Below are 22,212 nucleotides of genomic sequence, written 5' to 3'. Positions count from 1 at the left end.
CTCTAAGCAGTAACTTTGGTTTTCATAGTACTGTGGGCTAACAACTCTAAAACTACTTTATGTGTACTGTAGGGTTAAGCAAGATAATCTGTTATGGATAACGAGGAGTCTTCACATACATGGATATATGATTTGAGGCAAAGGTAGCACAGCAGAGGGGAAAGACAGTGTTTTGAAACAATGGTCCTGGTCAACTGTATATCCATACAGAAGGGAAAAAGGAAGAGGGCAAGAAATGTGATCGCTATCTCACAAATTTCCAGAAGATCATCTTCCAAAAGAGTATCTTCTGACTTTGGGGTAGAAAAAGATTTCCAAAACACAATTTAAAAAGTGTCAACCATAAAATGAAAGAGCAATATTTGACTACATTAAACTTTAAGAACATTTGTTCTTTGAAAGGCACCATTAAGAAACAAGCAGTAGAGGGACAGTTATCCGCAACACATTTAACTAACAAAGGGCTTGTTACATCTAAAGTATATAAAGAACTTCCATAAACCAAGAAAACAGTGACAGACAAATTTAATAAAAACATGAGAAGAGTTTTAACAGGCACAACATTAGATGATGACCACAGGACCTTATTTTGTGATAAGACTGAACTGAAAACAATTCAAATGTTCTGAATATCAACTAACAGTAGAATGGATAAATAATGATATACTAATTCAATACAATATTACAAGGCACTGGAAATAAACAAGCAACAGGGATATGAACAACACTGATATATTTCACAATTGATGTTCACCAAAGAAACAAAGCATATAAAAACATACATTGTATTTCATTTATATCAAGTTCTAAAACAGCTGAACTTGGTCTACTTTAAAATCAGGAGAAGGGTGAGGATGGGCTAGAGGTATTGTTTACACAAATTTTTAAAATAACTATTTTTGCCTTTACTTGACACACTACTGTCATATTTCTTATTACTGGCTTCAATTATCAATAAATAATCTTTAGCAAAATGTTTTAGAAGACTTCTGAGTGGCTCTTGGAGATCCTGAGCAGCTCTAAACTCATTTATTATTAACACTTCCCTATACAACATATAAGACATGTTGATCTCTTATCAATTAAAACAATTTTAAACATACCAATTGCTATAGATCTCAAATAAAGTTTCTCAGCATTTTCATACTGATTCATGTCATAATTATATAAAGAAGCCAGATGTCCCACTGAAAGGGCTACTTCATAATCTTCTTGACCAAGAAGTTGTTCTTTAATCTGAATTGCTTTGATGTGCATTTCTTCAGCTTCCTGAAAAATAATCAAGCTGTATTAACCATTAGGTTATACTTTTTACTATGTCAACAACTCTTGTCCAATTAGTAACATTCTTCTAAATGCCAAAAACAGCTTATGATGGCATAAGGTAATCTGATCAGAGAAGACACTACACTGTTCCAGAAGTTGCCTATAGGAAGCATCACTGGCTTGGGGAAGCTATCTACGCACATAAGCTGACGAAACACTGAAATACACCAAAATGACAAGAGAAAACATGTCCATGTAATAAAAAGCTGTTAGAAAAAATTAACATCAAACTATTCTAAAATGAAAACTTCTTTCAATTTAACACACCCCAAAATTTAACTGAACTGTGTTAAGAAACTCCATATTATTTTACATGGAAGTATACTTTATTATTTCATTTTTTTGAGTTTTGACAATTTTTATCTCAATAAACTAAACAGGTTAACTGAGGAATGTGTAAACTGATTTTCAGATAAAAATGAATGTCTTAGATAGCAACTCTCACTCCTTTCTTATTGTGACCGTATAAGAATTGATGCTTTTGAACTGTGGTGTTGGAGAAGACTCTTGAGAGTCCCTTGGACTGCAAGGAGATCCAACTAGTCCATTCTAAAGGAGATCAGTCCTGGGTGTTCATTGGAAGGACTGATGCTAAAGCTGAAACTCCAGTACTTTGGCCACCTCATGCGAAGAGTTGACTGTGATGCTGGGAGGGATTGGGGGCAGGAGGAGAAGGGGACAACAGAGGATGAGATGGCTGGATGGCATCACCGACTCGATGGACATGAGTCTGAGTGTACTCCGGGAGTTGGTGATGGACAGGGAGGTCTGGTGTGCTGCCATTCATGGGGTCACAAAGAGTCGGACACGACTGAGAGACTGAACTGAACTGAATGAACAGTAATACGAATTTATAACCCAAAATTCTAAAAGGAAACTAAATTCAGTATACTTTTACCACTACAATTATATAATACTTGCATTATCTTACATTTCCTTGCACACCTAACTATGTGTCAGGCATTCTGCTAAGTGTTCGATTTAAACTATTAGCTAAGAGCTATGTTTTAAGTCTGATATATATATTTTTCTATTTTTGAATTTTATTTATATTTTGACTGTTTTACACTAGCTATTTTCTCAATTCTTATGTGAAATAATGTGGAAGTATAATAAATGTATACTTTATAATTTAAGATTACTGAAGAAGCATTACTTAAGATTTGTTATTCACACTGTACTTTATTACCTAAGATTACTTAGAAAAATACAGTAAAATGTGCTACCTTAAATTTTCTCATTGACTGATAAAGTCTTCCAAGGTTTCCATAGTGTTTTGCAGTCTGCACATTAAATTCTCCAAAAGCTTTTTTTGCTAGTTGGAGTGAAGACAGGTGCAAATCATGAGCTTCTTGAAGCAGCCTCTGCTCAGTTTCTTTATTATGACAGTCAATAGCAATCTCCTCTAAAATAAGTGCTGAATAAGAAGGCAATAAAATCAGTGCACTTTCAAACCATGTATCAAAGCTCACCAGAACAGAAACTTTAGAATTAAATTTTATAAATGTTATTTGTATATACTTATATATGTTTATGGTTTAGAACCATAAACCATATAACATACCAAAGAACTGGTAAAGATGAGCGTACTCCATTTTAATGAAAGGAAAAAAAACACTTTTGGGGTCTTCTATTTTGCATAGTATAATGGATTTCAAATGTAAGAAAAACAACAGTATACAACTAATTATTTTGCAGAATTACCCTCTATTTTACCAGATCAGTTTGCTTTGCTGACGTGAAATTGTTTTTTAAACAAACACAAGACAGACAAAAGTGAAAAGGCAAGTTTTTTAAAATTATGAAACTGTGTCAAGGACTACCTAACCACTCTTGAAAACTTTGAAACCACATTTGCAAACTATATAACCTTTAACCAAATAGAAGTAAAAGAACTGGTTTCCTCCTAACTCACTTGACCAGTCAAATCAGATAAGAAGATAATTTAACTTCAAAGTCCTATTCGAGACCCTCAAACTCCATTTAAAGTTTTATAAATACATATTCTTTAACCAGGCAATTTTATTGCTAGGAAAACTGTTCATGTGCACAAAAGTAAGAGATTTAGCTCACAGCCTGGTGGGCTGCCGTCTATGGGGTCACACAGAGTCGGACACGACTGAAGCGACTTAGCAGCAGCAGCATTTTTAAAGAACAAAAGGTTAAAAAAAATTTAGAGGTCCAATAAGAGACATGCAATTAAAAACATTAAAAAATTAGGAAAAACAGAAAAAATCAGGAAAAAGATATATACCTGCATGTATTGAAACGAGAAAATGTTTGTGCTACATCGAGTGAACAAAGCAGATTACAGAACTAAAAAAAAATTATTCACTCATTTCAGTCTTCGAAGAAAGAAAAGTCTAAAAAAAATATTTGCCCACATGTTAATTCTGGATTGATGAGATTTCAAGTAACTTAATTTTTTCTCTTTTAATTCTTGACATTAATCATGTATTACTTGCATGACTTCAAAAATGCAAACTTAGAGGAGAGGTAAAGCCTAGTTCCAGAATCAAGGTAAAAGTTACTCATCATGCAAGGAATTGCCACATAGGTGACCCAATCGTCAGCAAAATGAAAGGCCCGTGGTAGTGACTGCAGAAGAGTTGAAAAGTAAAGAAGAAAGTGGTATGTGGTAAGAGCCTTACAGCACTGAAGGTAGCCTGATACGGAACGGAGTTTCAGAATCTTGCACAATAAAGGTGAAGGTGCGTGAAAACACACCTGCAGTGTCACTGTGATTCCTCAATCCTCCCCCCAAAAGGAAGGAAGGGATGAATGAAAGGAAGAGAAAAAGGAGGAAGAGGCAAGTGCAAGGAAGGAAGAGAGAACGGTATTCTAGCCTATTAACAGTGCTGTATGAGAGAAGCAAACGACTTTTCATTATGAACCACTGGAAATTCTTAAGAGATGTGGGCAAATATGTTAAATCAGTGACTGGCTGTTTTAGCAATATACAGTCTAATTCTGAGGAAATAAACAAACATTCCTATTTTATACTATATACCATCAATTTTAAAATGTCAGAGAGTAGACATCTATTATAATTGACAGCTACAGAAACCTTAAAATACATCTATCTATCTATCTATAGGAGACTAGATTACAAAGGGTACCTTTCACCCTCTTTGAAGAAGCCAAAAGAAGATGATCTTCAGGTAGGATGTGGGTAATGATACCAATAGCTCTTTCTGCATGAAACCTGCAATACAGAAGATAAATTCTGGCATTTATGTTACAAATAATTTAGGCATTAAAAAACCCCATAATTTATAACATTAATACTGGTAGAATTTCTAAAACTAGCTGTGGTAAAGAACTAGTTTTTTGCTTTAACGTTCCAATCTTTTGTATACTGAGTTCCCCGCCCCCCCCCCTTAATTTATTTCTATTTGAAGGGTAATTAAATGAACTTTTAAACATCCAGTGGATTCCCATCTATCTCCCTCATAACCAACTATCACAGCCTACAAGGCTTAATACAACATGATCTTTCACTGGGCTACCTCTCTGACCACATCTCCTACCAGTCTCAGAAATAATTCCCTCTTTCCCTTCTAGCCACACAGGAACTGCAGTTTTCTGAACATGTAAAGCAGTTCTAGTCCAGAATTCTTGCATTTGTTTTACTGTCTCTCTGGAATGGTTGTTCCCTGAATATCCATATGGTTTACCCTCACTGACGTCTTTCCAGACCAGCCTATAGACAAGACCCTAAAGAAAATCTACCATCACTCTCTAAACTCAGCTTATTTTATTCTTCTTAACAGCATGTATTCTCATCTGACATGTTTGATTATTGTTTCATGGCTCATCCTGTCAAACAGAAGGCAAGTTGTCTATTTTATCTGCCAGTTCCTTTTCAAACAACTCCACACCTATTCCCATCCTTCTTGGACTGAGTGGAGATCAAACCAGTCAATCCTCAAGGACATCAGTCCTGAATATTCATTGGAAGGCCTGATGCTGAAGCTGAAACTCCAATACTTTGGTCACCTGATGTGGAGAACTGACTCATTGGAAAAGACCCTGATGCTGGGAAAGATTGAAGACTGGAGGAGAAGGGGACAACAGAGGATAAGATGATTGGATGACATCACCAACTCAATGGACAGGAGTTTGAGTAAACTCCAGGAGTTGGTGATGGACAGGGACGCCTGGCATGCTGCAGTTCATGGGGTCGCAAAGAGTCAGACACAACTGAGCCACTGAACTGAACTGAAGTGATCATCAATTTTCTCAGATCTATCTTCCAAATTGCTGTCTCTTTGGTTGTATCTAGTCTGCTGTTTAATTTGCCTACTGAGTTTTAATGTCAATGACTATTTTCCAATTCTAGCTATTATAATTTGTTTTCATAATAAGTGTTTATTAACATAATTCATACCACCACAATTTAAAGTGTACAATAGGAGGTTTGGGACATATTTCAGAGTTATGCACCTATCACTATTAATTTCAGAATATTTTCATCCCCCCCAAAAGAAACCTTGTGCCCATTAGCAGTCACTTCATTTTCCTCCAACTCCCCCAACTCTAGGGAACCACCAATTTACTTTCTGATTCTACAGGTTTGCCTAGTCTAGACATTTCATACAAATGAAATTATATAAATGTGGTGTGGTCTTCTTTCACTTAGCACGTTGTTTTAAAGATTCGTTCAAGCTGCAGCATGTCTCAATCATTTTATGTCACTGTTTATTTTTGGCTGCTCCGTGCGGCAGGTAGGATATCAGTTCCCCAACCAGAAATAACTCATGCTCCCTGTGGTGCAAGTGTAGAGTCTTAACCACTGAACCACCGGGAAGTCCCATTTATTTGTCTTATTGAAGTATACTTGATTTACAGTGTTGTGTAAGCTTTAGGGATACTGCAAAGTGACTCAGATATACATACAGTTCCCTCAGTTTATTTTTATATCTGCCTTCTTCCCTTAAGTTTCCCTCTATAGGGCCATACAGTAAACATCTCAAGATTATGTGGTACACACTCTGTCCCAACTATTCAATTCTGCTGTTGTAGCATAAGAGCAACTACAGACAAAACATGCGTGCATGAGCACTGACAGGTTCCAATAAACCTTTATTTTGCCTTCAGACCATAGTTTGCCAACCCATTTATACCCTTAGTCATCTAAGAATCCTTACTTCATAGCATCAACCAAAACATTCTGTTAACTGATATTTTTAGTGTTCTAATCTTGCTCATCATGTCTTCTGACTCACAGAGAAAACGTTCCCTTATTTAAAACCATTTTTTATGGTGAGTTCATCTTAGGTAGAGTTAGGTCTATGCGAAGTCTGTATGGCTTGGACTGAAGGTTAATTATTACCAAGAGCTTTGTATTTTCTCCTTAAAAGCATCCTAAAAGAAATCAGCAGTCTCAAAGTACTTCTTAATGTTTTCCTCAGTTTGAGGTTTCCTGTATGCATGATGCCCAAATACAAGGGAGAAGTCTATAGCCTATAAATTCCCCCATGAGGCTCGTTTTGTTCAACTGAGAGCCCAGCCTAAGATGGACAAACTTGCGTGTCACCTCTCTTGCCAGTGGGCAGTTTCTCCCCTGGTCTACTCTTCCCCTGAGGGTGTAGCTTTGATCTTGGCTTTAAGTCACAGCCTCCTGTGGGCTAAATGCCTTATCTCTTAAAACCAGGACTGATATTCAACCAAGGTTACAGAAACTTCTAAGGCCTTCTAAGCCTTCTCACCCCAGAACAGTTACACCATAGTTCATGCCTACCCTTTTTGGGTTTTAGTGCATTATTGGCCCTTGGGGATTTCCTCCCTCTCTCTTACAGGCTCAGTTATGCATTAAAAAAGATGACTGTCAATATTATCCAGTATATCTGCATGTTATGATCAAGTCTGTACACTACTGTATTAGTCAAGGAAAGATTACGGAAGGAGATACTTAAAAAAAAAAGACATTTTATATGATGATGATATAAAAGTCTCAATGTCAAACCACATAAGATCTAAATGAATGGCTTATAAATTGGGATGATTTTAAATGACTTCAAGAACATTTTAGGGATCTTGTTAATGTTCCAGGAGAACAACCTTAATCCATTAATTTATACGTTAAATAGTACTGTGTTAGGGAAAAAGCTAAACAAAACAAACTAGCAATAGCATTTAGTTCCTCATGAAAAGGAAAGTAGAACTTACAGTGCATTGTCAAACTTCCCAGAGCTATACTGGTGAACATAAGAAGAATAAGCCAAGTCTTCATGAGCTGTTGCTACGTGAATATTTTTGCCACCAAACACTGACTGCCGAATGTCAAGGGCGGCCTGAAAGAGTCAAGAAAATAACTGATAGTACTGTGAATCCTTAGAAAACACTACCTAGTTAAATTAAGCAGTCTAGTGACTTAAATATATATTTTATATACTCAACCCCATCAGTTTTGGAAAAAAGCTCTGCTGTAGTTAGATCACGTGTATGCTTAGTGGCTTCAGTCGTGTCCGACTCTGCGACCCCATGGACCGTGGCCTGCTAGGCTCCTCTGCCCATGGGATTCTCCAGGCAAGAATATTGGAGTGGGTTGCCATTTCCTTCTCCAAATTTAGATCACAACAGAACATAAAAGTCACTCACGGCTTGATTTTCTGAAGAGTAAGTCTGAACTAAAAGGCAATGGCTTACTAAAAAAAGTCATTCACATGTCTTAGGAATTACATTAGTGTTTTTTCTCTATATCCTCTTCAGAAATAAACTATGAAATCAGGGATACCTTGTCCAGAGTGATGGCATAACAAATCATGTACCTAAGATTGACTAAAGTCTAAAATAACTGTTATCTACCCTTCTTGCTACTACAAAGGCAGCTATAATGATTTGTGCTAAAGTAACAACAAAGACATCATCTGGGTAAAAGAAAAAATTGAAAACTACTCCTAAATACTGACCCACAACTCCAAACTTTTTCCCTAGATGAGTCTCTTTAATTCCTAAAACAGTAATTCTTAAGAAGTTTTACTTCTTTAATTCCTAAAGAACTCAAGTTTTACTTCTGTTATTATTTAGTAAAATAATGGTGTGCCATATATGAGAAAGGGCTCCGAAAAAGTTATTTTTAGAGTAGTTTATACACCATAAACGAATTATAGGTCAGCAAGTCAATTTAGGTTGAAAGAAAAAGTGTAACTATTAACATACCTGATAAATTGCAACAGACTGACAGATATTATCTACATTGAGTAAGTAGAACCCATAATCTAGCAGTGTATCAGAATATTTTGGGTGTTTGGATCCAAAATGATCCCTATAAAAAGATACAAAACCATTAGGATATAAAATAGAGAGAGACAATTTTAAATGGTATTTTTAATAACAATCACGTACCGTGCCAAATACACTGCATGTTTAATTAACTGCTCTGCTTTCTTAAATTCACGTTTTACAACACAAGCCTAAAGATGAAATGAAAAATTGTTAAATAACTCACAAACAGTTAATGAATGTGTTAAAATAAATACGATTTATATATTCAAACTACAATGGTTGAAAAGAAAAAAAATCTTCAAACATAAATAGAATGGATCTATTCGTAATTTCTTTCCTTCCAAGTATGTGAAAATTCCATTATAAACAGATGTGTACATATCCTGGGTAATTATAAAACTTAAAATTTTCAGTCATGCCCAGAACTAAACTGTTATAACAAAGTTATCTTAAAAAGCTCATATATTCCCATTCTTACATGTTATTAAAATAGTGGGGGGGGGTGCTTATATATTTTTGAGATTAATTCTTTGTCTGTTGCTTCATTTGTTATTATTTTCTCCCATTCTGAAGGCTGCCTTTTCACCTTGCTTATAGTTTCCTTTGTTGTGCAAAAGCTTTTAAGTTTAATTAGGTCCCATTTGTTTATTTTTGGTTTTATTTCCATTACTCTGGGAGGTGGGTCATAGAGGATCCTGCTATGATTTACATCAGAGAGTGTTTTGCCTGTTTTCCTCTAGGAGCTCTATACTTTCTGATCTTACATTTAGATCTTTAATCCACGTTGAGTTTATTTTTGTGTATGGTATTAGAAAGTGTTCTAGTTTCATTCTTTTACAAGTGGTTAACCAGTTTTCCCAGCACCACTTGTTAAAGAGATTGTCTTCTCCACTGCATATTCTTGCCTCCTTTGTCAAAGATAAGGTGTCCATAGGTGTGTGGATTTATCGCTGGGCTTTCTATTTTGTTCCACTGATCTATATTTCTGTCTTTGTGCCAGTACCATACTGTCTTGATGACTAGCTTTGTAGTATAGGGGAAAAAAAAAAAAAACCTAAATGAAATATATTACTTAGCTCTACTAAGCAATGTCCTGGGTGTTTTACATGCTCTGCTTCATTTAATCGAAAGGAAAAAATCAACAAGTAAGGTCTCTTCAAAATTCCCACTTTATTATTATTATTTTTTAATTTTTATTTATTTATTTGACTGCACCGGGTCTTAGTTGCAGCATGTGGGATCGAGTTCCCTGACCAGGGATCAAACCCAGGCCTCCTGCATTGGAAGCAAGGAGCCTTAGCCACTGGACCACCAGGGAAGTCCCAAAATTCCCACTTTAAAGAGAACGAAACTGAGGCACAGAGACATTAATGAAGTTAGCAGTACTTCAAAGAGATGCTTTTTGGTGAGTATATTTATCTATACTTAGAAAACATCATGGGAAAGGGCATTTTCCATCTAGATTGTTGGGGGACAAACCCACTTTCAATTCTATTTAAAAAATTAAATTTGTTATTTACATCTAAAAATAAAAAAATAAAATAGTGGGAGGTGGGGTGGGGAGAGAGGGTTCACCATTATTTCCTAAAGTACTTATTTATATCCCAGTGGCTTAAAACTATTTGGAAGTTTTCCATCTAATAATTTTTAAATGTACAGAATTCCAAGTATTCCTATTACTTCTTAAAATGTTCTGATTCATGGGAAAGTCAGTAGACTTTAACTCTCTAAGTATCATTTAAATACAGAATTATAAATCTTGCACATAAATCAAGCTGTCTTTATACTAAACGTATATTCAATGTTTTTTAGCTCTAATGATTACCTGAATATTTATGCTATTTACTTGCTCTAAAATGACTTACTTTACAGAAATCTTAGACTCTTCTGTCATTTTAGAAAAATTCTTCTAAATGAAATTTCCATAAGTAAAACCAGCCAAAGTGGAATATTCAAAATTGAAAAGCTCTGGGAAATACTATATCTGAAAATTATATCAATGCTTTAAAGCTTCAGTTTACTAAAGCAATTTAAAAATATTACTAAATGATTTCAAAGACTTAATTCATTCTGCTTTTTTACCCAGTAAAAAGAAACATCAAGTAAGTACTGCCCATCAAGTCAAGAACAGAAAGCTATCACACTGTGAGACTGCAATACTGTGACTGAAAGATTTAATACTAGGCTATCCTTTAGGAGAAAAGTGACCAAAGCCCATACGTCAGGGCATAAGGAATTTGGGTTGCTGTAAAGGTTAAAGCAGCAGCCAGATTCCTGAAACTGAGCGGAAAAAATTGAGAAAATAGACGTTGGTATCCATGAGTATGCAACACTTAATTTTTTAAATAGCGGGTGGTGGTTGCTGCTGTTCAGTCACTCAGTTGTGTCTGATTCTTTGCGACCCCATGGACTACAGCCCACCAGGCTCCTCTGTCCCTGGGATTCTCCAGGCAAGAATACTGGAGTGAGCTGCCATTTTTCTCTTTGAAAGATCTTCCCAGATCAGGGATTGAATCTGTGTCTCCTGCATTGGCAGGCAGAGCCACTAGGAAAGCCCCCAAACAGTATGTTAACCAACACAAATTTGAAGCTTATTAAACTCTATAATCCATTTAATAATTCTAACATCATATTTACCTTAGAAGCTTGTCTTAAAACGTCCACCACGACTCTGACTGGCAAGCCTGCTGTGATCTCCTTCATTGCCTCAATGCACCATCTGTACGCCTGAAAAATTCACAGAAGAGCAAGCCCTGTGACAGTGTTCAGTGAGACGCTTACGACTCCCCGCAAGCTCTCAGGCGCCTGAGTGAGAAGACACACACAATACGCACACTTAAACTTCCTCTCAGAGGCCGAGTTTTCTTAGAAGTATGCTTGTTACGTTTTCTTTGGATATGTGACACATATTCAGGACATCAGAAGCATGTTCTCTCCGTCCCAGAGCCTCGGCACAGACCATTTCCTCTGCCTTACAATACATTCCCCTCCTTCCCGCAACCCCCTAAACCACCTAGGCTGTCCTTCAGGTTTCAGCCCTGGACAAGGTTTCCTGTACTTTCCTCCCCCTACTGTGGCCCTTCTTTGCTATACTGTTATACTATAATCGCTTGTGTAGTTGAGTGCTCACTTTGTGCTAGCTACTGTTCTAAGCATTTTATGTGCAGTAATACAGTTAACCAACACAACACCTCTTTGAGACAGTATCACACAATGTGCTAGGACCTAGGTATCTAGTAGGGAACAAAAATAAAATGTCATTCATCTCCTAGTGCTTAGTAGGGTGGAGGGTGGGGAAGCAAAATTACTCTGGATAGTAAGAACTGCTTCAAGGAAACAAAAAGTATTACAAAAAGATCATAAAAATGTGGGGAAAACCACCTGAAAATTAGAAAGTAAACATTTGTTTTCTTCTACAAGCTTCCACCTCTTTCATTCCACCTAAAAGATGCTAACTATTCAGAAGCAATTTTGATGTAAAAGTGAAACAGGAAAAAATAAGCAAAAAATGATTTGGGTTAAAAAAAACCTGGTTTGTAAGATACTAAATAAGCTAATTTTGCCCGAGTAAGAGCGTAAAATCTGTGGTAAACTGTAATATTGCTTTTAAAATATTTACTGTCCCTCCTTGAAGAAAGATAAAACTTCCTTTTCACATTAAAAATTTCCTTTAGCCAAAATATTAATTAAAATATAAGCAGAGTTGATGTGAAATGTGCCATTTCTAGGAGAAAGCTTCAAGAACCAGTAATTCCTTCCCCATACTGCTTTTGCCTTTGCTCCAATGCTGGTAATGTTCTAGATAGAGGCTGCTCCACAACATGCGGGTTTTGATCAACGTGTAGATATGATGTGAAGCAGAGCCACAGGAGAGACCAAGACAAGAAACAACATGAGCAAGAAATCAACTGGTATTATTCCAAGTCAGTGCTGTTTGGAGGCTGATATTATCTTGGTATTTCCTAGACTATATGGACTAAGAGGAAAATATGGTGATAATTCATCAAACTATATCCTCAAGATTTGTGTACTTTTCTGTAGGTATCAATGACAAATTTATAAACTATCAAAATTACACAAGAAATATCTCTAGACTTAAATGTTCCTCATGAATGTGCAGTGAATCCCAAAGATCATGAATAAAATATAGTATGTTGCTGTTGGTTGCCATTTAGTTGCTAAGTCGTGTCTGATTCTTTTGCAGCCCCATGGATTGTAGCCCATTAGGTTCCTCGGTTTATGGTATTTTCCAGGCAAGAATACTGGGGTGGGTTGCCATTTCCTTCTCCAGTATAATACCTCCCAATTCAAATGTTCAGAAAGAAAATAACTATCACTTAAACAGTAACTGCTGGTAAATTAAGTGGAAACTGGTGAATAAAAGGTATTTCTGTTCCACTGAATACACTGGTGAGTCTGGATAGAAGAAGATGGGCCTAGAGCTGAGTACAGGAGTAAAAAATGGCAAGACATGATTCACTTTACAGAACAGAAAGAAGGATGCAGGGGAGTATGAGAAACAGAGATGAAAAGAAACAATGAAAGAGCAATCAGAGACAGCCAAGATGAGGAGGACATATGTGGAGAGATAAAAGATGGTCGTGGTGGGGCACCTAAAGAACTTAGCCATGTCTCATGGCTTGCAGGATCTTAGTTCCCCCACCAGGGACTGAGTTTGGGTCCTCTGCAGTGGAAATGCCAAAGTTCTAACCACCAGGGAATTCCCAAAAGACCGCCAGGAATTCCCAAAAGAACTTTTAAGGCAGGCAAATACAACTGCTGTATACTTCATTCTCATTTCCATAAAGGCTGTCCACACAAAGGCCTTTTGTGAATGGGGTTGTTTTTGGTGTGTAAAATAACAGAAAGGGGCCAAATTCTATATCTAGACTGATAAACTTTGGAACAGTTACTGCATAAAAGGGGCAGCAAAACAATTCATCAACAGAACTAATTCAGCAGACACAAGAATTCAGCATCAAAAAGAACCAGAAAAAAATATATAAACCTTCTGAGAAAATGCAGGCATGCTGATTAGGATTTTATATTTTAACAAATAAGCTTGATGACTAAAAATAAAGCTTCCCCCCAACTTTACTGAAGTATAATTGACAAATAAAACTTGTATATATTTAAGGTGTACAAGATTTGATATATACACTGTGAAATGAGTATCACAATCAATCTAATTAACATATGCATCACCTCAGTGTTCTCTTTTGTGTGTGATGAACACATTTAAGAGCTATTCTTAGCAAACTTCAAATATACATATAGTATTAACTACAGTCAGCATGCTATAATTATATCCTCAGAACTTACTCATCTTAGAATGAAATATTAAGCTTTGAAAAATAGTTAATGTAAACAATGAGGCATGCCTCTTTGGAACAGCCAAAATCTGTAACACTGACAACATCCAATGCTGGCAAGGGTATGGAGTAACAGGAGCTCTCACTCCTTCCTGGTGGGAACCTATGCTGGTAGAGACAATCTGGCAGTTTCTTAAAAAAACCTGCACACTCTCACCATGCACTTCAACAAAAGCATTCTTTGATAATGCCTTCTTTGCTAAATATTAAAAGCAGGATGATCCTAGCTTTGGGGTTGTAAACATCACTTTACAATTACTCTCTAATTAGAATTAAAAAAAAAAATAGAATCTCTAATTTTACTTCTAATGGTAACTTTCCTTTAAATGTGGAATATATACATATATATTTACACTGCAGGGAAAAAATTGACATTAGGGCAATTTTAAAATATTAAAGCTAAATGACAGCTATCTGACAGGGCAATAAAATAATTATGATATTCTTCTATAAATAAAGTAACCTTGTAAAAGAGTTAAGCCCACACAGCTCACTTTTCAACTATGTATTCATTAGCACCAAAGCCTTAATTTAATATTATAAAGCCAAAATGGAGGCTACTACTTTCTGATAACTCAGAGATAGAAGCAAAACAATGCAATTAAAGTATAAATAAAATCTAGGTTCCCAATGAAATGAATGCCTCATGAGAGTTCACCCAGAGCTCAGTTCAGTTCAGTTGCTCAGTCGTGTCTGACTCTGCAACCCCATGAATTGAAGCACGCCAGGCCTCCCTGTCCATCACCAGTTCCAGGAGTTTACTCAGACTCATGTCCATCGAGTTAGTGATGCCATCCAGCCATCTCATCCTGTCGTCCCCTTCTCCTCCTGCCCCCAATCCCTCCCAGCATTAGTCTTTTCCAATGAGTCAACTCTTCGCATGAGGTGCTATACAACCAATAATAGAGCACCCACTAAAGGTTCATTTAACAGAGCATGCTGTCAAAATAATTTAGGCAGAAGTACATTTAGTCAAATTAAAAACAAATGTAAAATTTTACACGTGTATGTTTAAAATCCATCTCTCAGAATACTCCTTTTGCCTGTTCAAAATATTCCATTACCAATGTATATTGCTTTACGTAAACCCAGTATGCAAAAATGAGATTAAGACAAATATCAGATTATATGACTTATTTTCAGTTTAACAGTTACTTACTGGTTATAATGAAATATACTTCAAAACACTCACCTCATCATAGTGACTTTTTGCAAATAGGAGTGCACAGAGTTCTCCATAGAGTGCAGCTTTGTTTGCCTGCTGGCCATGTTTTGAGAGTTTATCCATGTATGTCTGAGCTAACTTAAACGTTTCTTCACCCAAATGGTATTTGCAGTTTCCATTTCGCACATGAAGCAATCTGCAATTGCACAAATAATATGAGCCTATTTCTGCTGGCTACCTTCTGTACGGGAGACTTGGGAATCTCTTACAGACGGCTATGTAGCACCCAAACGAGTGAAGGTCACCAGAGAGAAGGAACGAGGCAGCACTGGAAAACAACTGTCCGGCTCCAGCGGGGACTGACTGACACACAGAAAGAAGCGTATGTTCACCCTAGAAAGCTACTGACGATTAATCTGACCCAACGTTGATTCCGTATCCTCTCTAAATATTCTGCATCCTTTGTGCACTCATCATGTACTACATGTGTTACTTAACTCTCTTTGTTCCAAATCCCAAAGTAATACAGTTTTATTATAAGAGATTTGGAAAATAATGAAGACAAAATGCTTAATTCTATTATCTTTCTAGTAAGACAAGTTTACTGAAAAAGGTGATACTGCCAGTTCTTTCTTTCATAACCTTTATCCTCTATGATGGAAAAATAGAGAATTTTTTACACACAAGTATCTGCAAAACCAGGCTGGTTATCTAGTGATATGTAAGAGTAGTAAAATGCTTTAGGTCAGACTGAGGTCAAGAAAGCAACAGGCTATACATCTGTACAGACCATATATGAGACAGAACACTGTGAGGACTTGACATATATTTAAGAATCTATTATGATATTGGCTAAAACATTACATCCATATATCATGCCAATATAATTTTATGAAAATGCTCAGCTCTGAGAGGGAACAAGGTATAAACATCATTTAAAAGAAAACCAAGTGGAAAATAAATAAATGAATGAAAACCAAGTATAAAAAAAAGGGAAAAGAAAACCAAGTATGGAGAGGTTAGGAAGCATTCTTCAGGAGTATTAAATGAAACCCAGATACTTCTAACTTTTATATCTATTCCAAAAATACGACCAGATCAATGACCCAAGATAAGAAAGACAGTAACAATCTTCTGATCTCTAGCTTTCTGTTGTATAGTCAGGAAAAAAGAGAATAATTTTATTATTTTTAAAAAGTGAAGTATAGTTGATTTACTATATTGTATTAACATAATTCCCTATGCCATACAATAAGACCTGTTGTTTATCCAGTCTATATATACCAGTTTGCATCTGCCAATCCCAAACTCCCAATTCATCCCTCTCCCTCCCCCTAGGCAATCACCAATCTATTCTAAGAGAGTACTTTGGGGGACTTTCCTGGTAGTCCAGTGGTTAAGACTGTGTGTGCTCCCAATGCAGGGGCCCAGGTCTGACGCCTGGTCAGGGAACTAGATCCCGTATGCTGCAAAGAAAGATCTGACACGTCACAGGTTAGACCCAGCGCAGCCAAAAATAAAAGGAGTAATTCTAAATCATCAGGATTATTCAATAAGGTGGAACATTACACAATGTGCATCCTTCCAACACTCACCATACAATTAACTGCTTTTAGAAAGACTAAAAGCCTTATATAAAACAACACAGTGTATCACTCTAATGGCAGAAAATAAAGAGGAACTAAACAGCCTCTTGATGAGGGTTAAAGCAGCTGGCTTTAAAACTCAACATTCAAAAAACTAAATCATGGCATTCAGTCCCATCACTTCGTGGCAAATAGATGGGGACAAGTGGAAACAGCAATAGATTTTATTTTCTTGTGCTCCAAAATCACTGTGACTATAGCCACAAAATTAACAGATGCTTGCTCCTTGGAAGAAAAGCTATGATAAACCTAGAGAGTGTATCAAAAAGCAGAGACATCACTTTGCTGACAAAGGTCTGTATGTACAATCAAAGCTACGGTTTTTTCCAGTAGTCGTGTATGGATGTGGGACTTGGACCATAAAGAAAGTTGAGTGCCAAAGAACTGATGCTTTTGAACTGTGATGGTGGAGAAGACTCTTGAGAGTCCTTTAGACTGTAAGGAAATCAAACGAGTTAATCCTAAAGGAACTCAACCCTGAATACTCATTGTTAGGACTGATGCTAAAGCTGAAGCTCCATTACTTTGGCCACCTGATACCAAGAGTCAAATAAGACCCTGATTATGGGGAAAGACTGAGAGCAAGAGGAGAAAGGGGTGGCAGAGGATGAGATGGTTAGAAAGCATCAATGTCCCAATGGACATGAGTCTGAGCAAACTCTGGGAGATAGTGAAGGACAGGGAGGCCTGACCTGCTCCAGTTCATGGGGTCGCAAAGAGACAGTGATGACTAAGCAACTGAACAACAGCAACAAGGTTAATCAAACATTCTGAATGAAGTATCTTTCATGATACCGAATTTCTTTTTTTTTCCCCATTTATTTATCTTAGTATTTACTTGGCGGAACAGGTCTCAGTTGCAGTATGTGGGATGTTTACTTGTGGTGTGCAGGATTTTTTTTTTTTTTCTTAGCTGTGGTGTGCAGGATCCAGTACCCTGACCAGGGACCGAAGCTGGGCCTCCTGTACTAGGAGCATGGAGTCTTACCCAATGATCACCAGGGAAGCCCCCAAATTTCAACTTCAAGAAAAAATATATGTAATTATCAGATGAGTGGATTAGATTTATACTTTAAACCAGAAATATAAAAGTAGAAAAAAAATATGTTTGGTATACAGACTTTTCATGTTAAAGTAATACAAAATAAAGAGACACCGTCATTTGACAAATTGCTGATTTAATAACCCAGAGTTTGCAATGATCCCTGCCACAATGAAAAAAAAGTGAAATCTAGTAAAGAGAGAAAGAAATCTATGACCATCAGGAGCTTCATTCTAACTCTGCAGGCACTACAGAATGGGGAAGACAGCCTCTTCAATAAATGGTGTTGAGAAAATTGGGCAGCAACACACAAAAGAATCAAAGTGGACTACCTGCTCACACTATGCACAAAACTAAATTCAAAACAGATGAAAGGCATGAGTGTAAGCCCTGAAACCATAAAACTTCTAGAAAAAAACACAGGTAGTAAGCTCTCTAACATCAATCTTACTAATTTTTTGTTAATATGTCTCCTCAGGCAGGGGAAACAAGAACACAAGTAAATACATGGGAACACATCAAACTAAAAAGCTTTTGCACAACAAGGAAATCTATCAAAAAACCAATTCAGGTCACCTACTGAATTGGAGAAGATACTTGCAAACAATGTATCTGATAGGGGGTTAATATCCAAAATATACAAAGAATCCACACATCACCAACACAAAGAACCTGACTAAAAAATGGACAGAAGTTCCTGGATATTTATCCAAACAAACACATTAATCAGAAAAGAGGTATGCACCCCTATGCTCACTGCAGCATTATTTACAATAGCCAAAATATGGGCGCTACCTAAGTGTCCACCAATAGACGACTGGATAAAGAAGATGGGGCACATGTACACAGTAACAAAGGAAGGAAACCTTGCCGTCTACAATAGCATGGATGGGCCCAGAGGCCACTATGTTAAGTGAGATGAGTCAGAGCGAGAGACAGACACTGACTGACCTCACTTACACTTGTGGTCAAAAAACAAATGACATCACAAGCAGAAACAGAGCTACAGACACAGAGAGTGAGCAGGTGGCTGCCAGAGGGGAGTGAGTGCAGACAGAAACACGGGAAGGAGGTTAAGAGGTACAAACTTCTCGCTGCAAGAGTCACAGGTATGTCATGTACAATATGGAGAATACTGTCAATGAGTTTGTAAAATCTCTGTATGGTGACACATTATAACTAGGCTTATCTGGTGATCATTTTGAGTTATACAGAAATACTGAATCACTATGTCGTGTAACAGGAACTAAGAAGAGTACTGTGGATCAATTATACGTTAAAAACAAACCCATGGAAAAAGATATCAGATTTGCGATTAGCAAAGGTGGGAGGTAGGAGGAGAGGAAGTGGACGAAGGCAGACAAAAGTTACACATTTCCAGTCATAAGATAAGTATGAGGGCTGTTAATTTAATGATAAAAGAACATTACAGTATGTTAAACATATAAAACTTGTTAAGTGTCAATCCCAAGAATTTTCATCACAAGGAAAAATTTTTTGTATTTCTTTAATATTGAACCTACATGAGGTAACAGATGCTCCTTAAACTTGTGATAATCACTTCACAATGTATCTAAGTCAAACCACGTTGTTGCACACCATCTTGAATGTATACAGTACTGTGTATCAGTTACATCTCAGGAAAACTGGAAGGGAAAGAACTTCATTCTACTGGGGAATGGTGTATTAAGGTAGGCAGACAGACATCAATAAGTAAGACATTTAAAGATAAATGCTATGAGGATGATAAAAAAAATAGGGTTATTTGATCAAAACCTTCTTAAAGGAGGGGCTTAGAGCAGACAGAGAATTCTCTTCTGTCTGTAGAAATAACATCTGAGCTGACACTTAAATGTAAGAGGTAATCATGTGCAGATCTTGGGAAACATGTTCCAAACAAGTGCAAAGGCCCTGAGAAAGGGAAAATAATTCTGTCATAAACAAAGAATAGTAAGAAAGCCAACATGCCTGGAATATCATGAATAATGGATCATGCGAAGAGACAAAGTAGAGGAAAGTGAAAGTGAGAGTTGCTCAGTCCTGTCTGATTCTTTGCGACCCCATGGACTATATGGTCCATGGAATTCTCCAGGCCAGAATACTGGAGTGGGTAAGCCTTTCCCTTCTCCAGGGGATATTCCCAGCCCAGGTCTCGCGCATTGCAGGCAGATTCTCTACCAGCTGAGCCACAAGGGAAGCCCGAGAACACTGGAGTAGGGAGCCTATCCCATCTCCAGCAGACCTTCCTGATCCAGCAATCGAACCAGGGCCTGCTGCATCGCAGGCGGATTCTTTACCAACTGAGCGACCAGGGAAGTCCACACTAGAGAAAACAAAGATTTTCATAGGGTCTAATCTGACACAGTAAGGCATTCTGGCTGCAAAAGTGAGTGAGATGATTTATGCTGTAGGACAACACAGTCTAATAAAACCAACTGAAATGTTCCATATCTGCTCTACTCAATTTAGTAGCCACAAGAGGCTAATAAGCATCTGAAATATGCCCAGTGTAACTAAGGATTGACTTTTAATTCTTAATGTTAAATAGTCACAGGTGGTTAATGGTTACCATATTAAACAGTAAAATTTTAGAAAGACAGCTGTGGTTATAGTGTGCAGAATGGATTACAGTAAAGCCAAGACTGGAGGTAAGGCAACCCAGACAGAAGAAATTACAGCAGCCCAGGAGGGGAAAAAAAAATCCTTGAGAAAAAAGGACTGGAATAAGAAAATACAGATTTGATAGTTATCCAAATGGCTGAATGAGAAAAAAAAAAAATTAAATTTAGAGAATGAAACATGCTCACCAATCATTTCTACAACACTAGTAACTGCATTTCCAGCAAACTTCACTGTAGGTATTCTCCCTAAAAGTAAGTTTCTGAAAATTAGTAATTGGCATATGATGGGGGTAGCAAACTTAAGTATTTCATGCTAAAAAAAGCACAGCTTGATATTTTCTCCAGTCTCTGCTGATTATCTATTGAAACAAAAGGGCAAATTCAACATATGTAGACTCTTCAGGGTCTGTGTGTTCATCTGGGCTTACAATAAGCAGGATGCAGGATCCAAGAAACTTCTGGTGCAACCAAGGATCAAATTCTACCTCAGTGTTCAGCCTAAGGAAAAGACAGGCTCTCAAGGTTCTCCAAACATGGCATAACCATTAAGCACAGTCTTTTAATAGTTTTTTAAGACAGATTTCATTTTTTAGAGCCATTTTAGGTTCACAGCAAAACTGAGAAGATAAACAGACTTCTCGTATACCCACAGTCCCATAGTATTTTATTTTTATGACAACATAAAATCATAGCTACTTGATCAATAGCTATTATCAAAAGCAACCATTTAGTTAGTTAAGTTACTCATTGTTTGAAGTGGAAAATATATAAATCTAAAGGCCACACCACTTCCCTGATAGCTCAGTTGATAAAGAATCCACCTGCAATGCAGAAGACCCCGGTTCAATCCCTGGGTCGGGAAGATCCCCTGGAGAAGGGAAAGGCTACCCACTCTGGTATTCTTGGAGTTCCCTTGTGGCTCAGCTGGTAAAGAATCCGCCTGCAATGCAGGAGACCTGGATTTGATCCCTGGGCTGGGAAGATCCCTGGAGAAAGGAAAGGCTACCCACTCCAGTAGTCTAGCCTGGAGAATTCCATGGACAGTCCATAGGGTCGCAAAGAGTCAGACACGACTGAGCGACTTTCACTTCACAACCCCTGGTCAAAGGCCACTAGTTTATAAATATATTTACTATAAGACTGAGCAAGATAACTAGTTTTAGGCAGACATGACCAAAGTATGTTAAAAGTAAACCTGAAGGGAAAAAAAATTCTCTCCCGCTTATCCAAGTATATTTTTTTATGAATCACCTTGCATTTCTGTAACATTTTCATCACCCCAGACACTCTATAATATACAATAGCTTCCCATTCTCTCTGTACATCCCCCAGCTGCTGGTAACCTCAATCTACTTCTTGTTTCTATAAATTTATCTATTCTAGATATTTAAGTGAAATCATATAATATTTGTGTTTTTGTATCTGTCATATTTCACTTAGAATATTACTTTCAAAACTCACCTATATTGTAGCATATATCAAAATTGGTTGAATACATTTTGCTGTATATCCACAACTGACTCTTGAACAATGTGGAGGTTGGGGGACTGACTCTTTAGGGCAGTAAAAAAAAAAATCCTCATATAAGTTTACAGTCAGGCCTTTGTATCCACGGATTCAACCAAGAGTAGACCGTGTAGTCTGTATTATGTATGTACTGAAAAAAAAATCTGTGTATTAAGTGGACACTCAACAGTTCAAACCCACGTTGCTCAAGGGTTCTTTTGTCGACGGATACTTGAGTCATTTCTACGTTTTGACCAGTGTGAAACATTCTGCAATGATCACTAGCATATAGGTATCTGTTTGC

At 37.0% G+C, this 22,212-nt stretch overlaps 1 protein-coding gene across 1 annotated transcript in view; it reads right to left on the bottom strand.

The window, feature by feature from the left end:
• The window catches only part of APPBP2 (amyloid beta precursor protein binding protein 2), a 60,802-nt gene that overhangs the window by 6,401 nt on the left and 32,189 nt on the right, over nucleotides 1–22,212 (bottom strand). The window contains exons 5-12 of the mRNA XM_069602725.1: nucleotides 15,121–15,289; nucleotides 11,194–11,283; nucleotides 8,677–8,744; nucleotides 8,491–8,596; nucleotides 7,498–7,622; nucleotides 4,446–4,531; nucleotides 2,553–2,743; nucleotides 1,104–1,269 (exon numbers count right to left, since the gene is read on the bottom strand). Of these exons, the coding sequence (XP_069458826.1) occupies nucleotides 1,104–1,269; nucleotides 2,553–2,743; nucleotides 4,446–4,531; nucleotides 7,498–7,622; nucleotides 8,491–8,596; nucleotides 8,677–8,744; nucleotides 11,194–11,283; nucleotides 15,121–15,289 (1,001 nt within the window). The remainder of the gene's footprint in view (nucleotides 1–1,103; nucleotides 1,270–2,552; nucleotides 2,744–4,445; nucleotides 4,532–7,497; nucleotides 7,623–8,490; nucleotides 8,597–8,676; nucleotides 8,745–11,193; nucleotides 11,284–15,120; nucleotides 15,290–22,212) is intronic.

This window comes from Ovis canadensis, chromosome 11 (genome assembly GCF_042477335.2).
Source record: "Ovis canadensis isolate MfBH-ARS-UI-01 breed Bighorn chromosome 11, ARS-UI_OviCan_v2, whole genome shotgun sequence".
In the NCBI taxonomy this organism is placed as follows: Eukaryota; Metazoa; Chordata; class Mammalia; order Artiodactyla; family Bovidae; genus Ovis; species Ovis canadensis.
Note: the sequence above shows the minus strand (reverse complement) of the source record. Positions and strands in the feature narration are given on the sequence as shown.